Raw genomic sequence first — 25,417 nt, 5'->3', positions numbered from 1 at the left:
ATGGTGCCGCTGCACACGCGAGGTTGCAGCAGAGGCTGCGGCGCCGGCGCAGCCTCTCGATGTGGTTGTCGGAGGAGCTGCAATAAATCCTGACTCGAGGAGATGCAACAAGTAATTCAATGAATCACCGCATTGTTGGGACGGCGGCGCTCGCGTGGTGCTGCAGAGGATGGAGGCCAGCGCTGATGGTTGCAGAAGATGGAGGTCAACTGGCGTGGGAAACAAACGAGAGCTGGGCGGAGAGGTGAGAGGAGAGAGGTAGGAGACGACCGAGAAAAGACAAGATAGAAAACGGGTGGATGTGGAGGAAACAGGTGGCTGTGGAGGAAACGAGCGGTGCGTCGTTCGTGGTCCCGCCACGACGTGTGGCCTACGAGCGAAGCGGATGATTTCTCCCAGAGATCATCCGGTTGTTTTTAAACGTTTTCCAAAACAAAAACAAATTTAGGGCATGTACAATGGTTGATAAGGCGGTCTTCTCTTAAGTTTTGCATGTATTTTAGAGATGACAAAAAAATATGTCTACAATGGATTATATCTTAGTCTTAACTTCAATAACTTGTCACTTTTTTTATGAGTTCTCTCTCCTCAACCTCATCATTTATCCTACTTGGCACTCATAAGATAGCACCATTGTACATGCCCTTAGAGCAGTGGCGGACCCACCATTGGGGCGAGCTGGGACGGCCACCCCGGGTCGTCGGTGGCGAAAAATCGAACCCCCGTTACATATCCTTCCTCCTCGTTTTCTCCGGTGAGCGATTCATGGTGGCGGCGGCGTTCGCGTTGTTCTCTGTATACACATGACTCTATCGAAGGTGTACATGAGCAGTTTGTGGGAGGAAGAGATTTGGGCTGGACCGCAGAACTGGACTGCGTTACTACATGCCCAAATGCCCAATCGCCGGTGTCGGACATCCCCGCCGCTCCGTCACCACTCTGTGCGGTACCGCCGCGACGCCACCCACCGCTACTCCGTGCTGCCGGCTCCATGCTGTTGTTGTCTCCTGTCTCAGTGTCTGCCACCTGCAGTGATGGATTCTGAAATTTTTGATGAAGAGGCAGCTTGGCTAGCGGCGGAAGAAGCTGAAGCTGAGGCTGGGGCTCTAGCTTTGGTGCCGACGGTGGCAACGGATGGTACAGGCAGATCAACCAACCGGAAGCTACCACATGATTCCAAGAACAACGATCACCAGCATGTATCCTCTTCAGTTCTTCTAGTCTCATTTGATATGTTCAGTACTGGATATGTTAGTTGGATAAGAACAGTAGACTCGCAGCAGGATACTGAAATTTTTACATGTTGAAAAAAATCTTTAGATTGCACACGATGTGTTAGTTTACTAGTGTTTAAGACATGTTTTATACTTTTGTTGTTGAATATTACTCCCTTCGTTTCTAGATATAGGGTGTATAGTTTTTGGCATGGATATTAAAGAACGCATATGGAGGGATAATTTTACAAGTTTTAGGCGAGATTACACCTGACTAATTGGCATGAGAAAATGTGGTGCAACGCAATACATCTTATATTTTGAACTTTTTCTTAAAAATCTATACACCTTATATCAAGGAACGGAGGGAGTATGAGTTTTGGTTGAATAGAGTTGCATTTGTACCAAAAATATTTAGATCGTAAATGTTCGCCCCGGCTAACTTCAATTCCTAGATCCGCCACTGCCTTAGAGCATGGTTAATAGTATAGCCAGCTGCTGGCTATAAGCCAGTGCCATGTCATCTACAACCCATCTTATAGTCAACATGTACAATAGTAGATCAAAAGAGTGTACTACTTTTTTATTATGTGACCCACCTTTCATTCTAACAAAGTGCTTAGGAGCACGTGCTAAAGCTGGCTCTTCACGAAGAACCCGCTTAACTTCTCTCTCCTCTTCTCTTTCCTCCAACTAAGTAGAAATATACTACTCCCTCCGTTACTAAATATTTGTCTTTTTAGAGATTTCAACAAGTGACTACATACGAAGCAAAATGAGTGAATCTATACTCTAAAATATGTCTATATACATCCGTATGTGGTAGTCCATTTGAAATCTCTAAAAAGACAAATATTTAGAAACAAAGGGAGGAGTTTATTTCTTATAGCCCACTCACTCAGCTCTATTGTACTTGCTCTTGCTCTTATGAATAGTAAACAGCGTGAGCTCCAGTTCCCCAGGACAAGGGGGCACCCACAACAGACCGATCATCACATTCGCAGGGTTCCCCGATTCCCCCGGCCCCTGCCTCTGCTCCTTTTTAAACGAGCCGGCACGCCACCGCGACCACGCCGAGTCGTCCTCGTCCCTCTGCCCCTCCCCCTCGGCCAGCCAGCACACGACGACGAGACGAGACGAGACCTAGGGGAGCCGCGAGCCAGGCGGTCCGAAGCGAGCGAGCGAGCTAGGGTTTGCTCGATCCAAACCCCCACCCACCCACCACCAGGTGCGTGCTCCTGCTGGTGCCCCGTGATCCTACCGAGTTCTTCCCGGGGCCGCGTTACTGTTGTGCTGTAGTGCACGATTCGCCGGGTTTGGAGTTCCGGGACGCCGAATGCGGGATCTGGCGGCTCCGATCCACTTTGTGGTGTACTCCGGTTTCCTTGTCTCGTTTTGATCCGGTTACCTGCTGGCCCCGATTTGGTTCCTTGCCGTCCGCCCAACACGTTAGAAATTAGTGGTGAATCCAAGGTGATCAATTAGTGAGCGCGCCAGAGAGGAGACCACAATTGGAACGAGAATTTTCCTATATGCTGTGATTTTTCTCCCCTTATATATTACTCCCTCTGTAAAAGCGTTTAGTTAATCTAAATGCTCTTATATTTCTTTACGGAGCGAGTATAGTATAAAACAGGAGAAGCCAAAACATCTCGTCGTCGTCCCCCCCCCCCCCCCCCCCCCCCCCCCCAAAAAAAAACCATCAGAATAATTGTTGTGAATAATATACTGATGTCCGAAAATTATTGTGCAAGGTAAGATACAGTAGCGCCACATTTCAACCCTAAGATGGTTATCTTTTTGTGTATTCCAGCAAGATTCTTGCATTAGGAGCAGATTTTGTTGGTGATTCGCTTCTTTCTGCTGCAGGTTCTGCCTTTTGAGGCCATCAAACTTGGCCAACTGTCATGGACATGGTGGGATCGCTGCTGATAAACATGACCCGCTGGGTTGACCCTTCTGGGATTGAATTCTTCGGGTGGCTCATCACTGCCGGTTCCTTTGGCCTGGCGGCGCTCATCTACGGTCTCCTCAGGCTGCAGAGGGAGGCGTCGCTCTACTGGCTCAAGGCGGCCGCCAGGGAGAAGAAGGCAGCGTCGAAGGTGCTACGGTGCCCCTGCTCAAGCCATACCTGGACCAAGGACTGCTTCCGTGGTGGCCAACCTTCGACGTGCTGTGTGTGCCTGTCGTCGCTGGCCTTGCCTCAGGGTGTAGGTTCAAGGGCCCTTGACGCTGATGTTGTTTACCGGTGCTCTGTGTGCGGAGTGGCGGCTCACTGGTACTGCTCGCAGGGCGCTGACAAGGACTGCAAGTGTGTCACGCAGGCTGGTGCTTCCACTTTGCTGCATCACTGGTCGGAGAGGTGGGTGGAGATGGACGATAACCCGGAGATAACAACCTTCTGTTATTACTGCGATGAGCCCTGTGGTGTGCCATTCCTTGGCGTCTCTCCTATATGGCGCTGTCTTTGGTGCCAGAGGCAGATCCATGTTGATTGTCATGCAAAGCTGTTGAAGGAGACGGGGAACACTTGTGATCTTGGCCTGCTCAGTAGACTTATTGTTCCACCTCTATCGGTGAAACAAGTTGGTCAATGTCCGGCAACCAGTGGAGTGTTCAACTCAATCAAAGAAGGGTTTGTCACTTCTTCAGTTAGGGGTCGGATTAGAAGGCCACGCAGCAAGAAACGCATGAACAATCAGTCTGGCATTAAGACAACTGCAATTTCCGCAGACAGTTCAATTCTCGACTCCGTTCTTGAAGGATTTGCTAGACTGCAGAATCTGAATGGAAAGTATACTCTGGCAAACCCCAAGTTCTCTGGAAACACTCTCAAGCAAACATGTGGATCTGACATTACTAATGCAGAGGAAAAGAAGTATGAGCTTGTAGATTTGCCACAAGATTCGAGGCCGCTGCTTGTTTTCATCAACGGCAAGAGTGGTGCCCGTAACGGGCCTTCTCTTAGAAGAAGACTGAACATGCTGCTGAATCCCATACAGGTAATGTGACCTTGTTCTTTCAGTCCCAAATGGACTACACCTTATATTTTGCAATGGAGGAAGTAACAGATTTGATGCTCTAACCTTGATCTGACAGTTGAATTCTTATTTCAGATATTTGAGCTTAGCGCTTCTCAGGGTCCTGAAGTTGGATTGCAACTATTCCAGAATGTAAAACACTTCAGAATTCTTGTTTGTGGTGGGGATGGAACTGTGGCATGGGTTCTTGATGCCATAGAGAAACAGAACTATGAATCCCCTCCCCCTGTTGCCATTCTTCCGCTAGGAACAGGAAATGACCTATCGCGTGTTACCCGCTGGGGTGGAGGTTTGTCTTCTGTTGAAGGACAAGGGGGAATATGTGCACTTTTAAATGACGTTGATCACGCAGCAGTTATGGTTCTTGATCGCTGGAATGTAACCATCAAAGAGAAGAATGGGCCACAAGGTCAATGCATCAAGCAAGTGAAATTTATGACTAATTATCTAGGTAGACTATCCTTCAACTTCCACCCATCTTAGTCAACATTTGATGTATTGCATATCTCACTCATCTAGATGTTGCTGAATTGATTTAGTTTCTATTGACTTGTAGGCATTGGATGTGATGCCAAGGTTGCATATGATTTCCACACAACTAGGGAGGAAAGGCCAGATAAATTTAGCAGTCAGGTAGGCATATTCCTTTTTTTTCTCCTTTCACAGCTTAAATCTATCTTACTGCAGAGTTTATCCCCCCATTTGGGACTCATGAATTTATCATATTCCCACATGAGAACAGTTTCTTGTGAAATTCCTCAATAATTTTTCCATTTCAGACAATGCTAAACATTTGATATGCTATGTGTTCTAGTATTCTTTATGTCAGAAAAAGTGCTAATGGAACTATTTCCATGGTGCAGTTTGTGAACAAGCTGATATATGCTAGAGAAGGCGCTAAGGATATGATGGATAGGTCATGTTCCGATTTACCATGGCATGTTAGCCTTGAAGTTGATGGAAAGAACATTGAAATTCCAGAGGTAACCTTCTCTATATCTTTCATGTATCTTCACTTTCTGATTTATCTTTGGTGGATCTTCTTATCTGCTATGCTTATCAGGATGCAGAAGGTGTGATCATTCTGAATATCTCTAGCTACATGGGTGGTGTTGATCTTTGGCAAAACGACAATGATTATGATGATGATTTCAGTTCACAATCAATGCATGACAAAATGCTTGAGGTGGTCTGTATATCTGGGACATGGCATCTAGGCAAACTGCAGGTAAACATACTCTCTCTATTTCCATTTTCCAGAACATCTCTTGTTATCGCTTCTATATAATGCTATCAGCTTTTCAACAATAATGTTAGCGTTAACTCATATATAATTGTTTTCTTGTGGTTGATAGGTAGGACTATCGAGAGCACACCGACTAGCCCAAGGAAGAGTCATAAGATTTCACCTGCACAGTTCATTCCCTGTTCAGGTTGATGGTGAACCATGGATTCAGCCACCTGGATGCCTTGAGATATCTCACCGTGGACAGGTACTTTACTTCTTTATGTGCATTAGATATGCATGATAGAATTCACACACACACATACATATGCCTTGAGATATACTTTTTTCCACATGAAGGGCCTGTTCTGATCTCCCAACTCTCCAAACTCCCCGAATTCAGCTTCTCGGGGCAGCTTCGAACTCCACGCAGCAAAGGGATTCCGTTCTCCAGGCTTCGCTAGCTTCGAATTACTCCCTCTGTAAACAAATATAAGAGCGTTTAGATCAATACTTTAGTGATCTAAATGCTCTTATATTTCTTTACGGAGGGAGTAATAAAGATGGCTGCATGCATCGATTGATGCAGAGGCTGGGGGTTTAACCTCCTTTTCAAAAAAAAAAAAACTCGGTGGCTTGTCTTAGCACCATAATGGGCCAGCTGGAACCAGCTCGTGGGAACAGGGAGCGAATCGTTATGTTTGGTGGTCGGGAACGAGCGAATCATGACGTTTGGTGGTCATGAACGAAACGTTATACTTGGCGGTGGCACTGCAGGTGTAATTTGAGCGAACTCCAGATTTTGGTTTTGGTGGAGCTGGGCCGACCGAGCTTCAGTTTTTTTTACTATGCTCTGGCTCAGCTCCGAGAAGTCAGCTTCTCGGAGCCCAACCGTTCGGGGCATTTTGTACTGCAGATTTGGTGGAGTTAGAAGCTAGATGAGATCAGAACAGGCCCGAAGTTTAATCTAACTGTAGTTTGTGAAATAATGTGAGCTTTCCCTACAGACTTGTAGAAATTGTGAGTTGTGATGTGTTTCTGAATTAAAATTGTGTGGTGGAATCTTAAATTAAGTCATCTTATGTCCATCAGTCAAATAATAAAACACAGGCCACACAGCTGACTGACAAACTTCATAACTATTTCAACACACTCATCTGGCATTCAGATATAGAAGTTTATTATATAACGAGTGCAAATACATAGCGAAATCGTTTCTGACGCTGCCTTGCTGGCTGCTGCGCAGATGTTCATGTTGAGGAGGCCATCTGAAGAGCCCACTGGGCATGCTGCGGCAGTCATGAGTGACGTCCTCGTGAACGCTGAGTGCAATGGTGTTATTGACGCTGCTCAGAAGAGATTGCTCCTCCACGAGATAGCACTCCGTTTATCCTCCTGACAGTCCATACTACTCTCTCCACTCAGAAACCTAACACTGTTGATACCAAACCCTTTTGTGTTGAGAAGTCCCTTTTGCACAGTTGAAAAGGCATGTGGTAGATGTTGATGTATACGAGGGAATGGAAGGTTTCCCACGCTTATGGTTGACTGTACCTTTTCCGGATTTAGATAGGTTGGTTGCTTCTTTGTTGGCTGGGGTGCCAGTTGAAGTGGCTATCAAGGTGAGAAAGATCCCAAGAGAATTTTGTAGAGACCTTAGAGCACCCTAATTGCATGTAGGGCTTTTTGTAACTGGAGTGTGTGTGAGTGTCTTCCACAATAGGCATAGCTTTGGGGCTAGTGTCTAAAATTTTGTGTTGTTCTGTTGAAGAAACTCATGGTGATAATCCTGCTGATTCTGTTCTTGATGTATGTCTGCAATCCCTATCCGTGCTGAAAATTTGTGTGCCTTTTTACTAAAAAACTAGATGGATGCCCATGGTGAAAACTGGAAAATTGTGTGCCACGAAATGAAAATAAAACAAGGTGCTAAAAAAATGTTCTAATTAAGAATTATGTGTCGAATATTATGGTATTGTGGTCTTCATTCATATAGCCACAAACCGATTCTCATGCAATCGTTGTTTCTCCTTAAACGCCATCACCTAAAGCGACATCTTTCTCTTCATTCATTCCCCACAATTTTCATTCTTCACACCCTCTTGGTAAAATGATTCTTTTGATCTCCTTTATTGATGATCAGTCGGTTGAAAGGAAATTTAAGCTAAGTGCCTCTCAAAACTAAGTAAACATGAACTATGGTGAAACAGAAGAACAAGATTATATTTTTACTGAAAAATAACCCTCTCAACCTTCATACAGTGGTCCCAAAGCCAAAGGAAAAAATATTCTACTGAAGACAAATATTTATAGCAACATATTTGAACTTCAGGCTGCGTCTCGTGAAAGCTACAAATACAAACGCAAAATCTAGTCTAATAATAAGTTTACACTCTTACAACCCAAAACATATGATTTGATCACCTCCAAGTTTCAACTTTCTCTTTAGCCTAAGACATGCTTTCTGATTTCGTGTAGCTGCACACCAAAGCTCCAGGCACGAATGAAAATCGAAACCAGTGTGATGAATTATAAATTAAGTAGGACAACCAACACATCTCGTTGACGCACTACCATAAAAAAATATATTAAAGTTTTAGTTGTGTGCGCGCGTGCCGTTTTTTTTTCAGGATCTCAATATCTAATATTCAAATAAACATAAAAAATGTGAATAGCTTTTCTAACAAACATGAGTAAACAAAGTCAATCGTACATCCTTCCACGCGATAGTAGTGTAACCAATAGAGCATGCGAAGGAAATGAAGCTACCTATCTTGTTCACAAAAAATGGAAAACTGAGGTGCTGGAGAGACTCGTTTTATGTAGCGAAAACTTGAAAGCTAAGGCCCAGACACAACGGCCCTAATGCTTCTCCCGGGCTCAGCCAGTCGTCTCCCCCATGAACAACTTGACCTCTTCTTCCCTTTTCTTTTCCTCGTGCTATACCACCAATAATGATATAATTAGGGATAGTTTCTATGCACTGCACTTACGGATGCCATCATGGCACCACGAGGTCAGTATAGATTGAAATGATTGGTCCTCAAATTCCTTCACCGAGCCACAACTTCACGCCACGTACATGTATCAAATCATCTGTAGGCACATCATTATTGCTATACCACACCCACACCTCCTCCTACTATGTCGCAACCAACTTGGAAACAGAATGTGCCCTTCACTTCTCGACACATCACGATGCTAGGAGTGTGTGCCAACGCTGTACGCGGAGGACCTCCTGGTGCGCATAAAAAATTGCTCTGCACTGGAGGTGTTGATGCTGCCAGGGGTGGAAGTCCCATGGATTATGGCAAGGATGGGCTCCTAGTGTCGGCACCCCACGCAGACACCGGGGACACCAAGGTCAGGGTCCTAGTCGCTTTGCGGGTTGTGGCAGCAGCGGGCCAGGGGAGAAGTCTCCTTGGACGCTAAAACACCGGTCATCTCCAAGCTCTTGACCATATTCAAATTCCACACGATCCCATCATTTTTTCACTCAAAGCAACTTAGATGGGCTACTTATCTTGTACTTCCCTTCCACAAAAAAATTGCTAGGATTATCCAGGGTTGCGTCACCAGGTTCTCTTCGGAAGTTGCATTTTCCCCTACTTGTGAGGGACGTAGTCGCGGCCATGACCAGTCCCTCTACCTCTTCCCCTTGCATTGGCACGCCCACCTCGTCAATCTCCATGCCTAGGACCCTGGCGGTTGTCATCTTTCCACAGCTGCGACATGTTTCAAGTTGTATCAGCCAACATCCATCTCCAAAACGGAAAACGCTCGTCGTGTGTTCATGTAATGTGTAGGTATACTCCATAAAACTATAGACCTCACATCATCACGCCACTTCATTATATTTAACCCAAAAGACCAATTGGTCTCCCCCTTTTGGTTGTATCCCGACAAAACGAGCCAGTTCTTTTGTCACATCAAGTATCACCCGACACGTACAAACTTGCTACCAGGATTCATATCCACCTATATCATCTTCCCAATCTTGCCTGACTTGCCTTTTACCAGATCAAGCTCGTTGTATAAGTCATTGGTATCGAGAATTTCCACCCATGCATGCACCTGATTAAGAGACCTGAGAGATATTGGTTATGCCATCACTAAAAACCCTTGGCCCTCTTCAGAATTCTGTTCTAAAATTAGATGCAGTTCGCTACGAAATAATGATCCTCCACTGCCCTAAAGTGCACCTCTCTAGTCGGTGCGCACGCAGATTTTTTGATGGTTTCTAGGGAATTCTGATTGAATGCCTTGTTCCTGAGTAGTCGAGCCTGCACCAACCAACCGATGTAACAGAAAACTACACATATTTTTTGACTTCAACATCTCCTATGTCAAGCCTATTGAGGCTAAAAGTACCGGGAAGATAAATGCAACCTCGCCGGAATTGCCGCCATAGTAACAAAAAACCCTAGTGTATCGCTTAGAATGTGTCGTGAAAAATAATGTCTTTTTTAAAGGCTCGTGAAAATAGTGTCGGTGACAAGAATTTTTTTTCTATGTCACTGGTAATTAACTAGTAGATCTCAATTGAAAAGTAAGACTATATAGAGCTTAAACAGGCGAACCAGCCCACCAATGTTCAAGTCATATACGTGGCACTGGTATTCACACTTTCTTGTATATATTTCAATCTTTTCGCCGATATTTGTTCAGGCGAAGAAGACGGTTCCATCGACTAAAAGACACCTTTGATGACTTCGTTAATCTCAAGATATTGTGTCGGCTCAGTATCTCGGAGGTGCTAATAGGGGTAGGGCGTAGCTATGTGCAGCTTACTGCGAGGCGCATGCAGCCTCGCCTACACGCGCCGGTAGTGGGTCGACGCAGCAGGACGCGGCGTGCATCATGCTGATATTAGGCTGATGTCATCAAGAAATCTTTTCTCCCTTGTTTATATTTTAAATTAAATACATATATTTCCAAAACTTAAATTTATTTAGGAAATTTAAAAACATGAATTTGAAAAATGGCAACATAGTATTATATATTAGTTATAGCCATTTTTTAAAATGTTCATAACTTTTAAAAAGAAATGTCCTTGACTATGAAAAATCACTCCCGTGTTTCAAAAAAATGTATGCACCTTCAAAAAATTCATATACAGTGTGAAAAATGCTTGCGTAATGTAGAAAAAGGTTCCGAGCCATTAAATAAATGTATGTAATGTTTGATGGAAGTATTCCCGCATTTAAAAAAAATTATATCCAAAGTAAATACATGTTCGCGTAGGTTAAAAATTGTTTATTACGTTTAAAAATGTATCTTCACATTTTAAATAAATATTTATGGGTTTCAAAAAATGTCTGTGAAATTTCAAAACTTGTTTATACAATATAGAAAAACGTTCGAGTAACCAAAAAATGTTTATTGCCATTTACAAAATGTACAACTGAAAGTGCAACTATCCCTGGGTGGATTTGGTAATTCCTAACAACATATATCTCACTGAGCTAATGCTACTTCAAGATAAATATTTCAGAAAAGCTCAGTGATTGGCATGGCATGGATGAGAAAATTGGATCCTTCAAAATGTTAAGGACAAAAGGATTGGTTTAAGCTCAAAGCACAAGACTCTACACTTTCTATTTTAGTGATCCAAGATCACATTGAGTCTTTAGGAAAAGCCAATACTATCAGGGAGGGATGAGATGTTGCTTAATGACTTTCTTGCTCAAAATGCTTAGTGATATGCTCCAAAGCCCTCAACTACTTTCTCATATCCACATATGACCTAAACCAAAAGTCAAACTCGGCCCCACCGATTCTTCCTATCTGGCGCCACCGAGTTCAGATGTCATAGCCACTGCCACAAACCCTAGGTAAATCGGTCTCACCGATAGGGATCTCGGTCTCACCGAGATGGGGTTGTAATCTCTCTGTTTCCCTTCATAACGTTTCGGTCAAACCGAGATGAGCGATCGGTTTCACCGAGATTACAATACAAACTCTCCGTTTCCTTTTCGTAACGTTTCGGTCTTACCGAGATAAGCGAATTGGTCCCACCGAGTTTGCCTGACCAACCCTCTGTGTGTTCATTACCAAAATTGGTCCCACCGAGTTTGTGTAATCGGTCTCACCGAGATTATATTATGCCCTAACCCTAATCATATTGGTCCTACCGAGTTGCATGTCGGTCCCACCGAAAATCCTAACGGTCACATCATTTGCTGAATCGGTCCGACCGAGTTTCTCAATTCGGTCCCACCGAGAGTGGTAAGTTGTGTGTAACGGTTAGATTTTGTGTGGAGGCTATATATACCCTTCCACCCACTCTTTATTCATGGAGAGAGCCATCAGAACATGCCTACACTTTCAACATATATTTTCTGAGAGAGAACCACCTACACTTGTGTTGAGACCAAGATATTCCATTCCTACCATATGAATCTTGATCTCTAGCCTTCCCCAAGTTGCTTTTCACTCAAATCTTTTTTCACCAAATCCAAATCCTGTGAGAGAGAGTTGAGTGTTGGGGAGACTATCATTTGAAGCACAAGAGCAAAGAGTTCATCATCAACACACCATTTGTTACTTCTTAGAGAGTGGTGTCTCCTAGATTGGCTAGGTGTCACTTGAGAGCCTCCGACAAGATTATGGAGTTGAATCAAGGAGTTTGTAAGGGCAAGGAGATCGCTTACTTCGTGAAGATCTACCCTAGTGAGGCAAGTCTTTCGTGGGCGACGACCATGGTGGGATAGACAAGGTTGCTTCTTCATGGACCCTTCATGGGTGGAGCCCTCCGTGGACTCGCACAGCCATTATTCTTCGTGGGTTGAAGTCTCCATCAACGTGAATGTATGATAGCACCACCTATCGGAACCACGACAAAAACATCCGTGTCTCCTATTGCGTTTGCACTCTCCAAACCCTTCCCTTTACATTCTTGCAAGTTGCATGCTTTACTTTCCGCTGCTCATATACTCTTTGCATGCTTGCTTGAATTGTGTTAAGATTGCTTGACTTGTGCAAAGTTGCTAAAATCTGCCAAGAACTAAAATTGAGAAAAGTATAGATTTTTATTTGGTCAAGTAGTCTAATCACCTCCCTCTAGACATACTTTCGATCCTACAACAACGTGCGTTTGCAAAAATGTTACCATTTATTAAGAAAAATGTTCAAAACATGTGTTTTCTTAAATGTACACTAAATATTAGAAAACATCCAAAGTGTATGAAAAAATGTTTCACATATGTGCTAAAAATGCATGTTGTGTACTAAGAAAAAAATAAGATATCTGTTGGGGAAAAAACCTGTCAAAGAAACTAAAGGAAAAGTAAAGAAAAACCAAAAATAAAAGGAAAACCAAAATTATAACGGAGAAAGAAAGAAAAACGAAAACTTCAAATGAGAAAACAATGAAACCAAAGTAAAATGCAGAAAAAAAACCCTGAAGAAAACCAATCAAAAAAATAAAAAAAGTAAAAGAATAAATAATGAAATAAAATCCCAAAGAAAATTGATGCAAGCGAAGCCTACAGCGACTACTGCACGTCGGAAGGAAATAAACCTACGCACGCCACTGTCCCTGTAGGCGATTTCTAATAGAAATCGGTACGAGGCCAAATCCTATTCGGCGCCTTAAGCGCCCGAATATAGCGCATTCGGTATAGGGCGCACCCCACCCCCCTCTACGCCTGGTATCATAACGGGCAGGCCCATCCTATTTTCCATTTTGCTTCTTTTTTGCGACTGCTGCACGTCGGAAGGAAGCAAACCTACGCGCGTCACTCTCTCCTGTAGGCGATTTCTAATACAAATCAGTACGAGGCCAAATCCTATTCGACGCCTTAAGCGCCCGAATATAGCGCATTCGGTACAGGGCACACCCCCCTCTACGCCTGGTTTCATAACGGGCCTACCCATCCTATAAACTGCAAAAAATGCGTGTGAGCTAGGATTTGGACCCGCGACACGCTTCTTAATACAACGCCGCCTTAACCACCCGACCAACTAACCTTGTTTGCTCACATCGTGCTTTGGTTCGCCTTTTCTTCTTCTTTCTTCGTTTTTTTCTCTCTACCTTTTTTCTTTCTTTTTTCAAATTCGTGAATTTTTTTCTTGAAAGTAGATGAACTTTTTATAAATTTGTGGACTTTTTTTTCTTGAAAGTAGATGAACTTTTTCAAAATCAACGAACTTTTTTGCAAGACCGATGAACTTTTTTCAAAACCTATGACCTTTTTTCAAAATTCAACGAACTTTTTCCAAATTTTGTTGAACTTTTTTCTAAATTCATGAACCTTTTTTCTAAATTGGTGAGCTTTTTTGAAATTCGGTGAACTTTTTTGAATTTGTGAACTTTTTTTTTCTGAAATTTCAAAAAAAATTCTCGAAAGTCAATGGTCAATGGTCCACTAATCTACTTTTTCTTCTGAGGATCGGTTCACTGGTCTACTAGCTGGGGAAGTGGGCGTCGCGCGAGCTTGTCGGATCATTCATGGGCCGACCCACTTAGCCAGGCGCGTGGCGCTGGTTTCCTCTTCTGGCGCATAAGGCGTTGGCGAGGAGCACTCCAGTACAAGTACATAGGGGCGCGCCTATGTGTCGCTTGAAGCTAGACGTAGGGCAGCCTAGCACGAGAATGAGCTGGCCCAACTCGCTGGAGGCCACAACCTCATCTCCTTATTCAAATTTTCCATGATGTTTCCTTTTTTTCCTTTTTTACTTTTTTTATACTTCTAAATATATTATAAATATGTATATTAAAAAACACTACACGAAACATTTAAAAAATATTAATATTGCATTTGAAAAATATTAAATGTGTATAAAATAATGTTTCTCATTATACTAAAACTGTATAAAAAAATATAACGTGTATGGAAAAAGCTGATAATTTATTTAAAAAAATGTTAATCAAGCATTTGAAAAAAATAATCATTTATTGAGAAATGTTAAATGTGTATAAAAAATGTTCCTGATGTGTATAAAAAATGTAGAACATGTATTAGTTTTTTTAGCATAAAAACAAAAATTTTAGAAAATGATGATCAGGAAATGTTAATCATATCTATACTACTATATAGTGTACTTTTAAATTTCAAGGTCAAAAACAATATGAGCTGTTGCTAGGGTCCATTGAATGGCTCAAAATTGTGGGATTCACAGATACACTACTAGTGGGGGCACTATTATTTCTAGAACCGTCGTTATGTGTCAATGTAGGAAAAGTTCACTTGTGTATGTTGTTATCCATTCATGCGTGTAGCTAGTCGCGTCACACACTGATAGCTGGACCGTTTTGTGGCGTGCGCACTGATCTCATCAACTAGAGTTGGAAGCTCTTAGTGAAGCTTTTTTAAGCAGTCTCTAGAGCAAGATACTAATTCTAAATATGTTAAGCCTTACATACAAACAGAACGACTGCAATAGTGGACTCAGTAAAAGCCATACATGCGAACGTGTTGTGTTTGAAGGAGCAAGATTCGCGTTGAGTATCATGATTATTTAGGAAACATTAGATAGACTAAGATTTATTCTAGCCTGTCTTGTACTCCAAGAAGATCATGTACTGCTATATATACGACCATGAGGCTCAAGCAGTAATAATCAATTTCACCAAAAAATCAACAATCAAATGATATGCTTCAAATGGTCTTATGAAAAACATCCCAAAATTTTGAGGTGAACACTTGCCACTCACAGAACAATTGATTGCTTGAGAGCATAAAAAATATGCCAAACTTCTTCCACAGAGATGAGAAAGAGAAAATTGGATCATTGGCAAGCACCACAATAGCAAGGAAGAGATTGATGGGTTGAAAGGATCTCCTAAACGAAGAGAAAAATGATGGGTTTAAAATATCTCATTGTAGACAAACACTTGAAGAATGAGTTATATCCTTAAAAAACCACCATGTTGAGCCTTCATGAGAACTCTGGTAATAAAAGAATGATCAAACGGAAGTAAAGTTGAGAAGAACAAGATGAAGCCTTGCAATGACTTGAAATTGATATCATGAACGAACTTCGGTAGAAAGAATTAAATCATCAAGGAAAAAGGAATAAGAGTTATGTCATGCTTACCCTTCATCAACTTAAATTGATAGCAAGCAACAAACAGGCATGCTATATTCTTCTTGCAAGGATTGAGGAGAGATATAGTGCAAACTTGGGAAAATCTTGAACGACTCCCGGGTAGGATTTTGGGAAGAACGAATGAATTAATACGATAACAAATGAAGAGGAATCTTGGACGAACCGCTGTAAGCATCTGAAATGAACGAAGACAAGAGAACGAATCGCCCGGAAGAAATTAGAAAACAAACGAAGATACTTGAGGGAATTTATATGCAAGAAAACAAAGAGATCACGAGTTGACTAACGAAATACTTGAAGGATGCACCGGAATGATTCGAAGATGAAAGAAGAGGCATCAATTTAGAAACAAAGACATCTTCTAAAATGATGGCCTTCAGATGATCTAGAAAAAAAAAACTCTTGAAATGCTTCGGATGGTTATGAAAAAAATTCTCACAATCAAAAACAATTATGAGGATGGCATGAAACTAGAACCATGAATCTTCAAGAGAACGAACCAAGATTTAGGAGAAATTCTTCTTTGGTATTCAAAGCTTAGAATGATGATGAGAAATACTTTGAAGAATTTTGAGATACTCTGGAAGAATGGAGAATATAAAGGTTGAGCCAAAGATGAAAATAATTTGAAAGCGATCTTGGAGAAGGCATATGACTGATGAATTCATTCTTACGTCAAACTTTAAAAAGAATTTGAGAATAACTTCGGAAAAATTAGAAGAGTCAGGCAAGATCAGGGAGAAGACCTGTGGGTTAGGGCCCACTCAAAAGAAACACCGTTGGAAATGATTACTTGAAAGAGAGATTGCACCAGTTGATTTAAATGGCTTGAATAAGGTAACAACCTCGAAATAGCTTGAACAGATTAAGAATGGAAACGCGAATCTTCTGAGATATCTTCAACACTCTGGAGAAGAGACAGAGAGAGTTGAATACACAAGAGAGGCTTGGATAAGAAATTGCAACATGGAAAAAACATGTGAAACCACCAGAGAAGAAAAAGAGAACAAAGAATGATGAACTTGTAGCTCCTGCGCATGTTCATGAGAAATCACCGGCTAAGAACATTGAAGGAAAGAATGAAGAAACATCACATGAATAAAATGGATACTTGATTTGAGATTTCAGACTCCTTGAAGAAAAAGGGTGGGAGGGTGGGAAAAACAAAGGCAACTTGGGACGAATGGAATGCACACCATTGAGAAAACTGAGAATTGATCTTGCAATTATTGAAAGGTTCCAACTAACTTGAAGAGAAGCACGCCGGTTAGAATATAATTGTCATGACAATCTCGATAAACAAGAAGGATTTGCACTCCCATAGAAATATGAGAACACTGCTTAGGGAAAAGGTATGGAATGGACACTTGACACCGAAGCAACTCGAATAAAACAACCAAAAGAAAACAAAAGATTTGGCTTGCCAAATAAGCCAGAAACAAATACATAACCAAGATATGCATTTTTTGGAAGGATAATTCTATAACTACTTGAATTCCCACCTAGGAACTTCCGCAATTTTCTGGTTATGCAATTTGGTCCAACGGATAGAAGGAGAAAAAAATCATCACACAACTCCTAGTAGAATTCTATGCTCCAAATGTATCACATTCGTCAACACATAACCAAGAAAACCTTGGAAACTCGTGTAACTTAGACCTTCGAAAAACAACAACTATACTAGTCATGAAAGTACTCCTGAACGCACTCCCGAGTATTGGGTTGCGTAGAGGTTATCTCACCACTAAGAGTATAGAAGTGTTTTTGATGTTTGCGTCCTCTGGAATTCCAGAACCGAAATGAAAGCGAATGTGGCGGGAACCCCTTGGAGCTCAACTCCTCGGAAGAAGTCAAATCATATAGGAGGATGATACGTCTCCGTCGTATCTACTTTTCCAAACACTTTTTCTCTTGTTTTGGACTCTAATTTGCATGATTTGAATGAAACTAACCCGAACTCATGCTATTTTCAGCAGAACTGCCATGGTGTTGTTTTTGTGCAGAAATAGTTCTCGGAACTGGACGAAACTTTTTGGAGATTTTTTATGGAATAAATAAAAAAAATACTAGAGCAAAGATCCACTAGAGAGGGGCCACCCAGTGCCAACGAGGCACCAGGGGCACCCCCCCCCCCCGCGCGCCCTGGTGGCTTGTGGGGCCCACGTGGCTTCGTTGACCCTAATCTCAGCACTATAAATTCCTATTTCCTGAGAAAAAAATAAGAGAGGAAGTTTCATCGTGTTTTATGATACGGAGTCGCGGCTGTCGGTGTCAAAACTGGCGGATCTCGGGTAGGGGGTCCCGATCTGTGCGTCTAGGCCAATGGTAGCAGGAAGCAAGGGACACAGATGTTTACCCAGGTTCGGGCCCTCTCGATGGAGGTAAAACCCTACTTCCTGCTTGATTAGTATTGAAGATATGGGTAGTAAAAGAGTAGATCTACCACGAGATCGTAGAGGCTAAACCCTAAGAGCTAGCCTATGATGGTATGATTGTAATTGTGATCGGCCTTCTAAGGACCAACCTCTCCGGTTTATATAGACACCGGAGAGGGCTAGGGTTTACATGGAGTCGGTTACAAGAAAGGAAACACTATATCCGGATCGCCAAGCTTGTCTTCCACACAAAGGAGAGTCCCATCCGGACACGGGCCGAAGTCTTGAGTCTTGTATCTTCACGCTTCGATAGTCCGGACGATGTATACAGTCCGGCTGTCCGGATACCCCCTAATCCAGGACTCCCTCAGTAGCCCCTGAACCAGGCTTCAATGACGATGAGTCCGACGCGCAGTCTTGTCTTTGGCATTGCAAGGCGGGTTCCTTCTCCGAATACTCCAAAGTAGTTATCGAACACTTAAATCGTGTCCGGATCTGCAAGATGATCTTCACATACCATTGTAGGGAACATAGCATAAATCTGATCCGCTGGCAATCCTCGTATGTCGTGCCCTTGCATCGCGGCTTGGTCCAACGTGAACCGGCGTTTCTTGCCCCACCTCGACTCGTATTGCGAGGCGGTTTTACTGGCACATCCTACCAAAGCAGAGATCGTGTTCCTCTTATTACGGGATTTTCCATTAATATGGGCGTGCGTGACCCCAGGACGACCGTTGGTATAACTCCGTGTGTTTTTAGATAAGCCTCAAGCGGTCACGCCGAGAAGACCTAAGCTCCAACACCCCAGATCCTCCAATATGTCCGGATCTGACCCACAAGGCCGGTGGGTGGCTTCCTCGATTCAAAAGGAAGACATTGCGAAGCTCAGGGAGGTCGGATATCTGACCGCTGACATCCAGCACAGGCTTCCTGCTCCAGGGCAGGTCATCCCTACACCGGAGCCCAATGAGTGCATCGTGTTTGTCCCTCACTTCCTCCGCGGCTTAGGCTTCACCCTCGATCCCTTTGTGAGGGGTCTCATGTTCTACTATGGGTTGTATTTTCATGATCTGGCTCCGGAAGCTATCCTCCATATCTCGTCGTTCATTATTGTGTGCGAGGCTTTTCTTCACGTCACTCCACACTTCGGCTTATGGCTCAAGACCTTCAATGTGAAGCTGAAGATGATCGAGGGGTGACATGTGGAGTGCGGAGGTGCCATAATAAGCAGGAACGCCGATGCCCCATGGCCAGAGGGTTCTTTTCCAGAAGTATCCGATGTATGGCAGTGGAGGTGGTTTTATGTTACGGCTCCCAGAGGCACAAAGTGGGTGGCCGCCCCCGAGTTCCGCTCGGGCCCTCCATCACAACTAGCATCTTGGACCGACGTAGGACAGAATTGGGGGCCCGCTGGCGACGTACTAGTACTGCAGAGCCGCATACGAGAGCTTCTTGAGAGGGATATTAACCTTGTCAGCATAATGCAAGTGATGTTAATCCGACGGATGTTGCCGTGCCAACGCCGGCCTCTCCGGATGTGGGAGTTCAATCCAGAGGGTCCGCGGACTGTTAAGCACTTCTTCGGCTTGAAGCTCGAAGGGATGTGCAAATTATTCTTCGGACAGAAAGTAGAGTGTCCGGACACCACCGAGGATGCGGGCCTAAGCTGCAATTGTTGGAAATATGCCCTAGAGGCAATAATAAAAGTATTATTATATTTCAATGTTCATGATAATGTCTTTTATTCATGCTATAACTGTATTATCCGGAAATCGTAATACACGTGTGAATACTTAGACCACAATATGTCCCTGGTGAGCCTCTAGTTGACTAGCTCGTTGTGATCAACAGATAGTCATGGTTTCCTGACTATGGACATTGGATGTCGTTGATAACGGGATCACATCATTAGGAGAATGATGTGATGGACAAGACCCAATCCTAAGCATAGCATAAAAGATCGTGTAGTTCGTTTTGCTAGAGCTTTGCCAATGTCAAGTATCTCTTCCTTCGACCATGAGATCGTGTAACTCCCGGATACCGTAAGAGTGCCTTGGGTGTATCAAACGTCACAACGTAACTGGGTGACTATAAAGGTGCATTACAGGTATCTCCGAAAGTATCTGTTGGGTTGACACGGATCGAGACTGGGATTTGTCACTCCGTATGACGGAGAGGTATCTCTGGGCCCACTCGGTAATGCATCATCATAATGAGCTCAATGTGACCAAGGTGTTGGACACGGGATCATGCATTACGGTACGAGTAAAGTGACTTGCCGGTAACGAGACTGAACAAGGTATTGGGATACCGACGATCGAGTCTCGGGCAAGTAACGTACCGATTGACAAAGGGAATTGCATACAGGGTTTGATCGAATCCTCGACATCGTGGTTCATCCGATGACAACATCGAGGAGCATGTGGGAGCCATCATGGGTATCCAGATCCCGCTGTTGGTTATTGACCTGAGAGCGTCTCGGTCATGTCTGCATGTCTCCCGAACCCGTAGGGTCTACACACTTAAGGTTCGGTGACGCTAGGGTTATTAGGAAGACTAGTATGTGACTACCGAATGTTGTTCGGAGTCCCGGATGGGATCCTGGACGTCACGAGGAGCTCCGGAAGGGTCCGGAGGTAAAGATTTATATATGGGAAGTTGTCAAACGGACACCGGGAAGTTTCGGGGTCATACCGGTATTGTACCGGGGCCACCGGAAGGGTTCCGGGGGTCCACCGGGAGGGGCCACCCCTCCCGGGGGGCCACATGGGCTGCGTGGGGCAGGGAGCCAGCCCCTGGTGGGCTGGCCGCACCCCCTCCCTTGGGCCCATGCGCCTAGGGTTGAGGGGGGAACCCTAGAGGGGGCGCCCCCCTTGGCTTGGGGGGCAAGCCACCCTCTCCCCCTCTCCCCTTGGCCGCCGCACCCCCCCTAGATGGGTTCTAGGGGGCCGGCCCCCTTCTCCCTTCCCCCTATAAATAGAGGGGTGAGGGGAGGGCAGCCGGACCACCCTCCAAGGCGCAGCCCTCCCCTCCCCAACACCTCTCCTCCTCCGTTGTGTGCTTGGCGAAGCCCTGTCGGAGTACTGCCTCTCCACCATCACCACGCCGTCGTGCTGCCGGTGGAGCTGTCTTCCTCAACCTCTCCTTCCCCCTTGCTGGATCAAGAAGGAGGAGACGTCTCCCGTCCCGTACGTGTGTTGAACGCGGAGGTGCTGTCCGTTCAGCACTTGGTCATCGGTGATTCGAATCACGTCGAGTACGACTACATCATCACCTTGCAAGCTTCCGCACGCGATCTACAAGTGGTATGTAGATGCAAACTCTCTCCCTTGACTCGTTGCTTAGATGAACTCATAGATGGATCTTGGTGAAACCGTAGGAAAAATTTTAATTTTCTGCAACGTTCCCCAACAGTGGCATCATGAGCTAGGTCTATGCGTAGTTCTCTTTGCACGAGTAGAACACAATTTTGTTGTGGGCGTGGATTTTGTCATCTTACTTGCCTCTACTAGTCTTTTCTTGCTCAACGGTATTGTGGGATGAAGCGGCCCGGACCAACCTTACACGTACGCTTACGTGAGACCGGTTCCACCGACTGACATGCACTAGTTGCATAAGGTGGCTGGCGGGTGTCTGTCTCTCCCACTTTAGTTGGAGCGGAATCGATGAACAGGGCCCTTATGAAGGGTAAATAGAAGTTGACAAAATCACGTTGTGGTGATTCGTAGGTAAGAAAACGTTCTTGCTAGAACCCAATTGCAGCCACGTAAAAGATGCAACAACAATTAGAGGACGTCTAACTTGTTTTTGCAGCGATTGATCATGTGATGTGATATGGCCAGAAGTTGTGATGAATGATGAATTGTGATGTATGAGATCATGTTCTTTGTAATAGGATTCACGACTTGCATGTCGATGAGTATGACAACCGGCAGGAGCCATAGGAGTTGTCTTTATTTTTTGTATGACCTGCGTGTCATTGAATAACGCCATGTAAACTACTTTACTTTATTGCTAAACGTTAGTCATAGAAGTAGAAGTAGTCGTTGGCGTGACAACTTCATGAAGACACGATGATGGAGATCATGATGATGGAGATCATGGTGTCAAGCCGGTGACAAGATGATCATGGAGCCCCGAAGATGAAGATCAATGGAGCTATATGATATTGGCCATATCATGTCACAACTATATAATTGCATGTGATGTTTATTATGTTTATGCATCTTGTTTACTTAGGACGACGGTAGTAAATAAGATGATCCCTTATAAAATTTCAAGAAGTGTTCTCCCCTAACTGTGCACCGTTGCTACAGTTCGTCGCTTCTAAGCACCACGTGATGATCGGGTGTGATGGATTCTTACGTTCACATACAACGGGTGTAAGACAGTTTTACACAGCGAAAACACTTAGGGTTAACTTGACGAGCCTAGCATGTGCAGACATGGCCTCGGAACACGGAGACCGAAAGGTCGAACACGAATCGTATGGAAGATACGATCAACATGAGAATGTTCACCGACGATGACTAGTCCGTCTCACGTGATGATCGGACACGGGCTAGTCGACTCGGATCGTGTAACACTTAGATGACTAGAGGGATGTCTAATCTAAGTGGGAGTTCATAATTTGATTAGAACTTTATTATCATGAACTTAGTCTAAAACCTTTGCAAATATGTCTTGTAGATCAATGGCCAACGCTAATGTCAACATGAACTTCAACGCGTTCCTAGAGAAAACCAAGCTGAAAGATGATGGCAGCAACTATACGGACTGGGTCCGGAACCTGAGGATCATCCTCATAGCTGCCAGGAAACAATATGTCCTAGAAGGACCGCTAGGTGACGCTCCCGTCCCAGAGAACCAAGACATTATGAATGCTTGGCAGTCTCGTGCTGATGATTACTCCCTCGTTCAGTGCGGCATGCTTTACAGCTTAGAACCGGGGCTCCAAAAGCGTTTTGAGCACCACGGAGCATATGAGATGTTCGAAGAGCTGAAACTAGTTTTTCAAGCTCATGCCCGGGTCGAGAGATATGATGTCTCCGACAAGTTCTACAGTTGTAAGATGGAGGAAAACAGTTCTGTCAGTGAGCACATCCTGAAGATGTCTGGGTTGCACAACCGTATGACCCAGCTGAACATTAACCTCCCAGATGAGGCGGTCATTGACAGAATCCTCCAGTCGCTCCCACCAAGCTACAAGAGCTTTGTGATGAACTACAACATGCAGGGGATGGAAAAGACCATTCCTGAAGTGTTCTCGATGCTGAAGTCAGCAGAGGCTGAAATCAAGAAAGAACATCAAGTGTTGATGGTCAATAAGACCACTAAGTTCAAGAAGGGCAAGGGTAAGAAGAACTTCAAGAAGGACGGCAAGGAGGTTGCCGCGCCTGGTAAGCCAGTTACCGGGAAGAAGTCAAAGAATGGACCTAAGCCTGAGACTGAGTGCTTTTATTGCAAGGGGAAGGGTCACTGGAAGCGGAACTGCCCCAAATACTTAGCGGATAAGAAGGCCGGCAACACCAAAGGTATATTTGATATACATGTGATTGATGTGTACCTTACCAGTACTCGTAGTAACTCCTGGGTATTTGATACCGGTGCCGTTGCTCATATTTGTAACTCACAGCAGGAGCTGCGGAATAAACGGAGACTGGCGAAGGACGAGGTGACGATGCGCGTCGGGAATGGTTCCAGAGTCGATGTGATCGCCGTCGGCACGCTGCCTCTACATTTACCTACGGGATTAGTTTTGAACCTTAATAATTGTTATTTAGTGCCAAGTTTGAGCATGAACATTGTATCTGGATCTCGTTTAATACGAGATGGCTACTCATTTAAGTCTGAGAATAATGGTTGTTCGATTTATATGAGAGATATGTTTTATGGTCATGCTCCGATGGTCAATGGTTTATTCTTAATGAATCTCGAGCGTAATATTACACATGTTCATAGTGTAGATGCCAAAAGATTTAAAGTTGATAACGATAGTCCCACATACTTGTGGCACTGCCGCCTTGGTCACATTGGTGTCAAGCGCATGAAGAAGCTCCATGCCGATGGACTTTTAGAGTCTCTTGATTATGAATCGTTTGACACGTGCGAACCATGCCTCTTGGGCAAAATGACCAAGACTCCGTTCTCCGGAACAATGGAGCGAGCAACCAACTTGTTGGAAATCATACATACCGATGTGTGCGGTCCAATGAGCGTTGAGGCTCGCGGAGGATATCGTTATGTTCTCACTCTCACTGATGACTTGAGTAGATATGGGTATGTCTACTTAATGAAACACAAGTCTGAGACCTTTGAAAAGTTCAAGGAATTTCAGAATGAGGTAGAGAATCAACGTGACCGAAAGATAAAATTCTTACGATCAGATCGTGGAGGAGAATACTTAAGTCACGAATTTGGTACACACTTAAGGAAATGTGGAATCGTTTCACAACTCACGCCGCCTGGAACACCTCAGCGAAACGGTGTGTCCGAACGTCGTAATCGCACTCTATTGGATATGGTGCGGTCTATGATGTCTCTTACCGATTTACCGCTATCATTTTGGGGATACGCTCTAGAGACAGCTACATTCACTTTAAATAGGGCACCGTCTAAATCCGTTGAGACGACACCGTATGAATTATGGTTTGGAAAGAAACCTAAGCTGTCGTTTCTAAAAGTTTGGGGATGCGATGCTTATGTCAAGAAACTTCAACCTGAAAAGCTCGAACCCAAGTCGGAAAAATGCGTATTCATAGGATACCCTAAGGAAACTGTCGGGTATACCTTCTACTTAAGATCCGAAGGCAAGATCTTTGTTGCCAAGAACGGATGCTTTCTGGAAAAAGAGTTTCTCTCGAAAGAAGTAAGTGGGAGGAAAGTAGAACTCGATGAAGTACTACCTCTTGAGCGGGAAAGTGGCGCAGCGCAGGAAACCGTTCCTGTGATGCCCACACCAACTGAAGAGGAAAACAATGATGATGATCAAGGTACTTCGGATCAAGTTACTGCTGAACTTCGTAGGTCCACAAGGACACGTTCCGCACCAGAGTGGTACGGCAACCCTGTCCTGGAAATCATGTTGTTAGACAACAATGAACCTTCGAACTATGAAGAAGCGATGGCGGGCCCGGATTCCAACAAATGGCTTGAAGCCATGAAATCCGAGATAGAATCCATGTATGAAAACAAAGTATGGACTTTGACAGACTTGCCCGATGATCGGCGAGCGATAGAAAACAAATGGATTTTTAAGAAGAAGACGGACGCGGATGGTAATGTTACCATCTATAAGGCTCGACTTGTCGCTAAGGGTTATCGACAAGTTCAAGGGATTGACTACGACGAGACTTTCTCTCCCGTAGCGAAGCTGAAGTCCGTCCGAATCATGTTAGCAATTGCCGCATACTATGATTATGAGATATGGCAGATGGACGTCAAAACAGCATTCCTTAACGGGCATCTTAAGGAAGAACTGTATATGATGCAGCCGGAAGGTTTTGTCGA

The 25,417-nt window shown here is 44.0% G+C and overlaps 1 protein-coding gene across 1 annotated transcript; it reads left to right on the top strand.

The window, feature by feature from the left end:
• Window positions 1-2,426: 2,426 nt before the first annotated feature.
• LOC123110919 (diacylglycerol kinase 2) lies at window positions 2,427-7,284 on the top strand (the record flags this gene model as incomplete). The annotated part of the gene is given in 8 exon segments (XM_044531560.1): window positions 2,427-2,442; window positions 3,084-4,216; window positions 4,331-4,706; window positions 4,812-4,888; window positions 5,119-5,238; window positions 5,319-5,483; window positions 5,611-5,748; window positions 6,727-7,284. Coding segments are annotated over 7 exon segments (2,124 nt in total). The 3' UTR covers window positions 6,880-7,284.
• Window positions 7,285-25,417: the final 18,133 nt, after the last annotated feature.

Source organism: Triticum aestivum, chromosome 5B (assembly GCF_018294505.1).
Source record: "Triticum aestivum cultivar Chinese Spring chromosome 5B, IWGSC CS RefSeq v2.1, whole genome shotgun sequence".
In the NCBI taxonomy this organism is placed as follows: domain Eukaryota; kingdom Viridiplantae; phylum Streptophyta; class Magnoliopsida; order Poales; family Poaceae; genus Triticum; species Triticum aestivum.
This window is presented reverse-complemented; position numbering and strand designations above follow the sequence as displayed.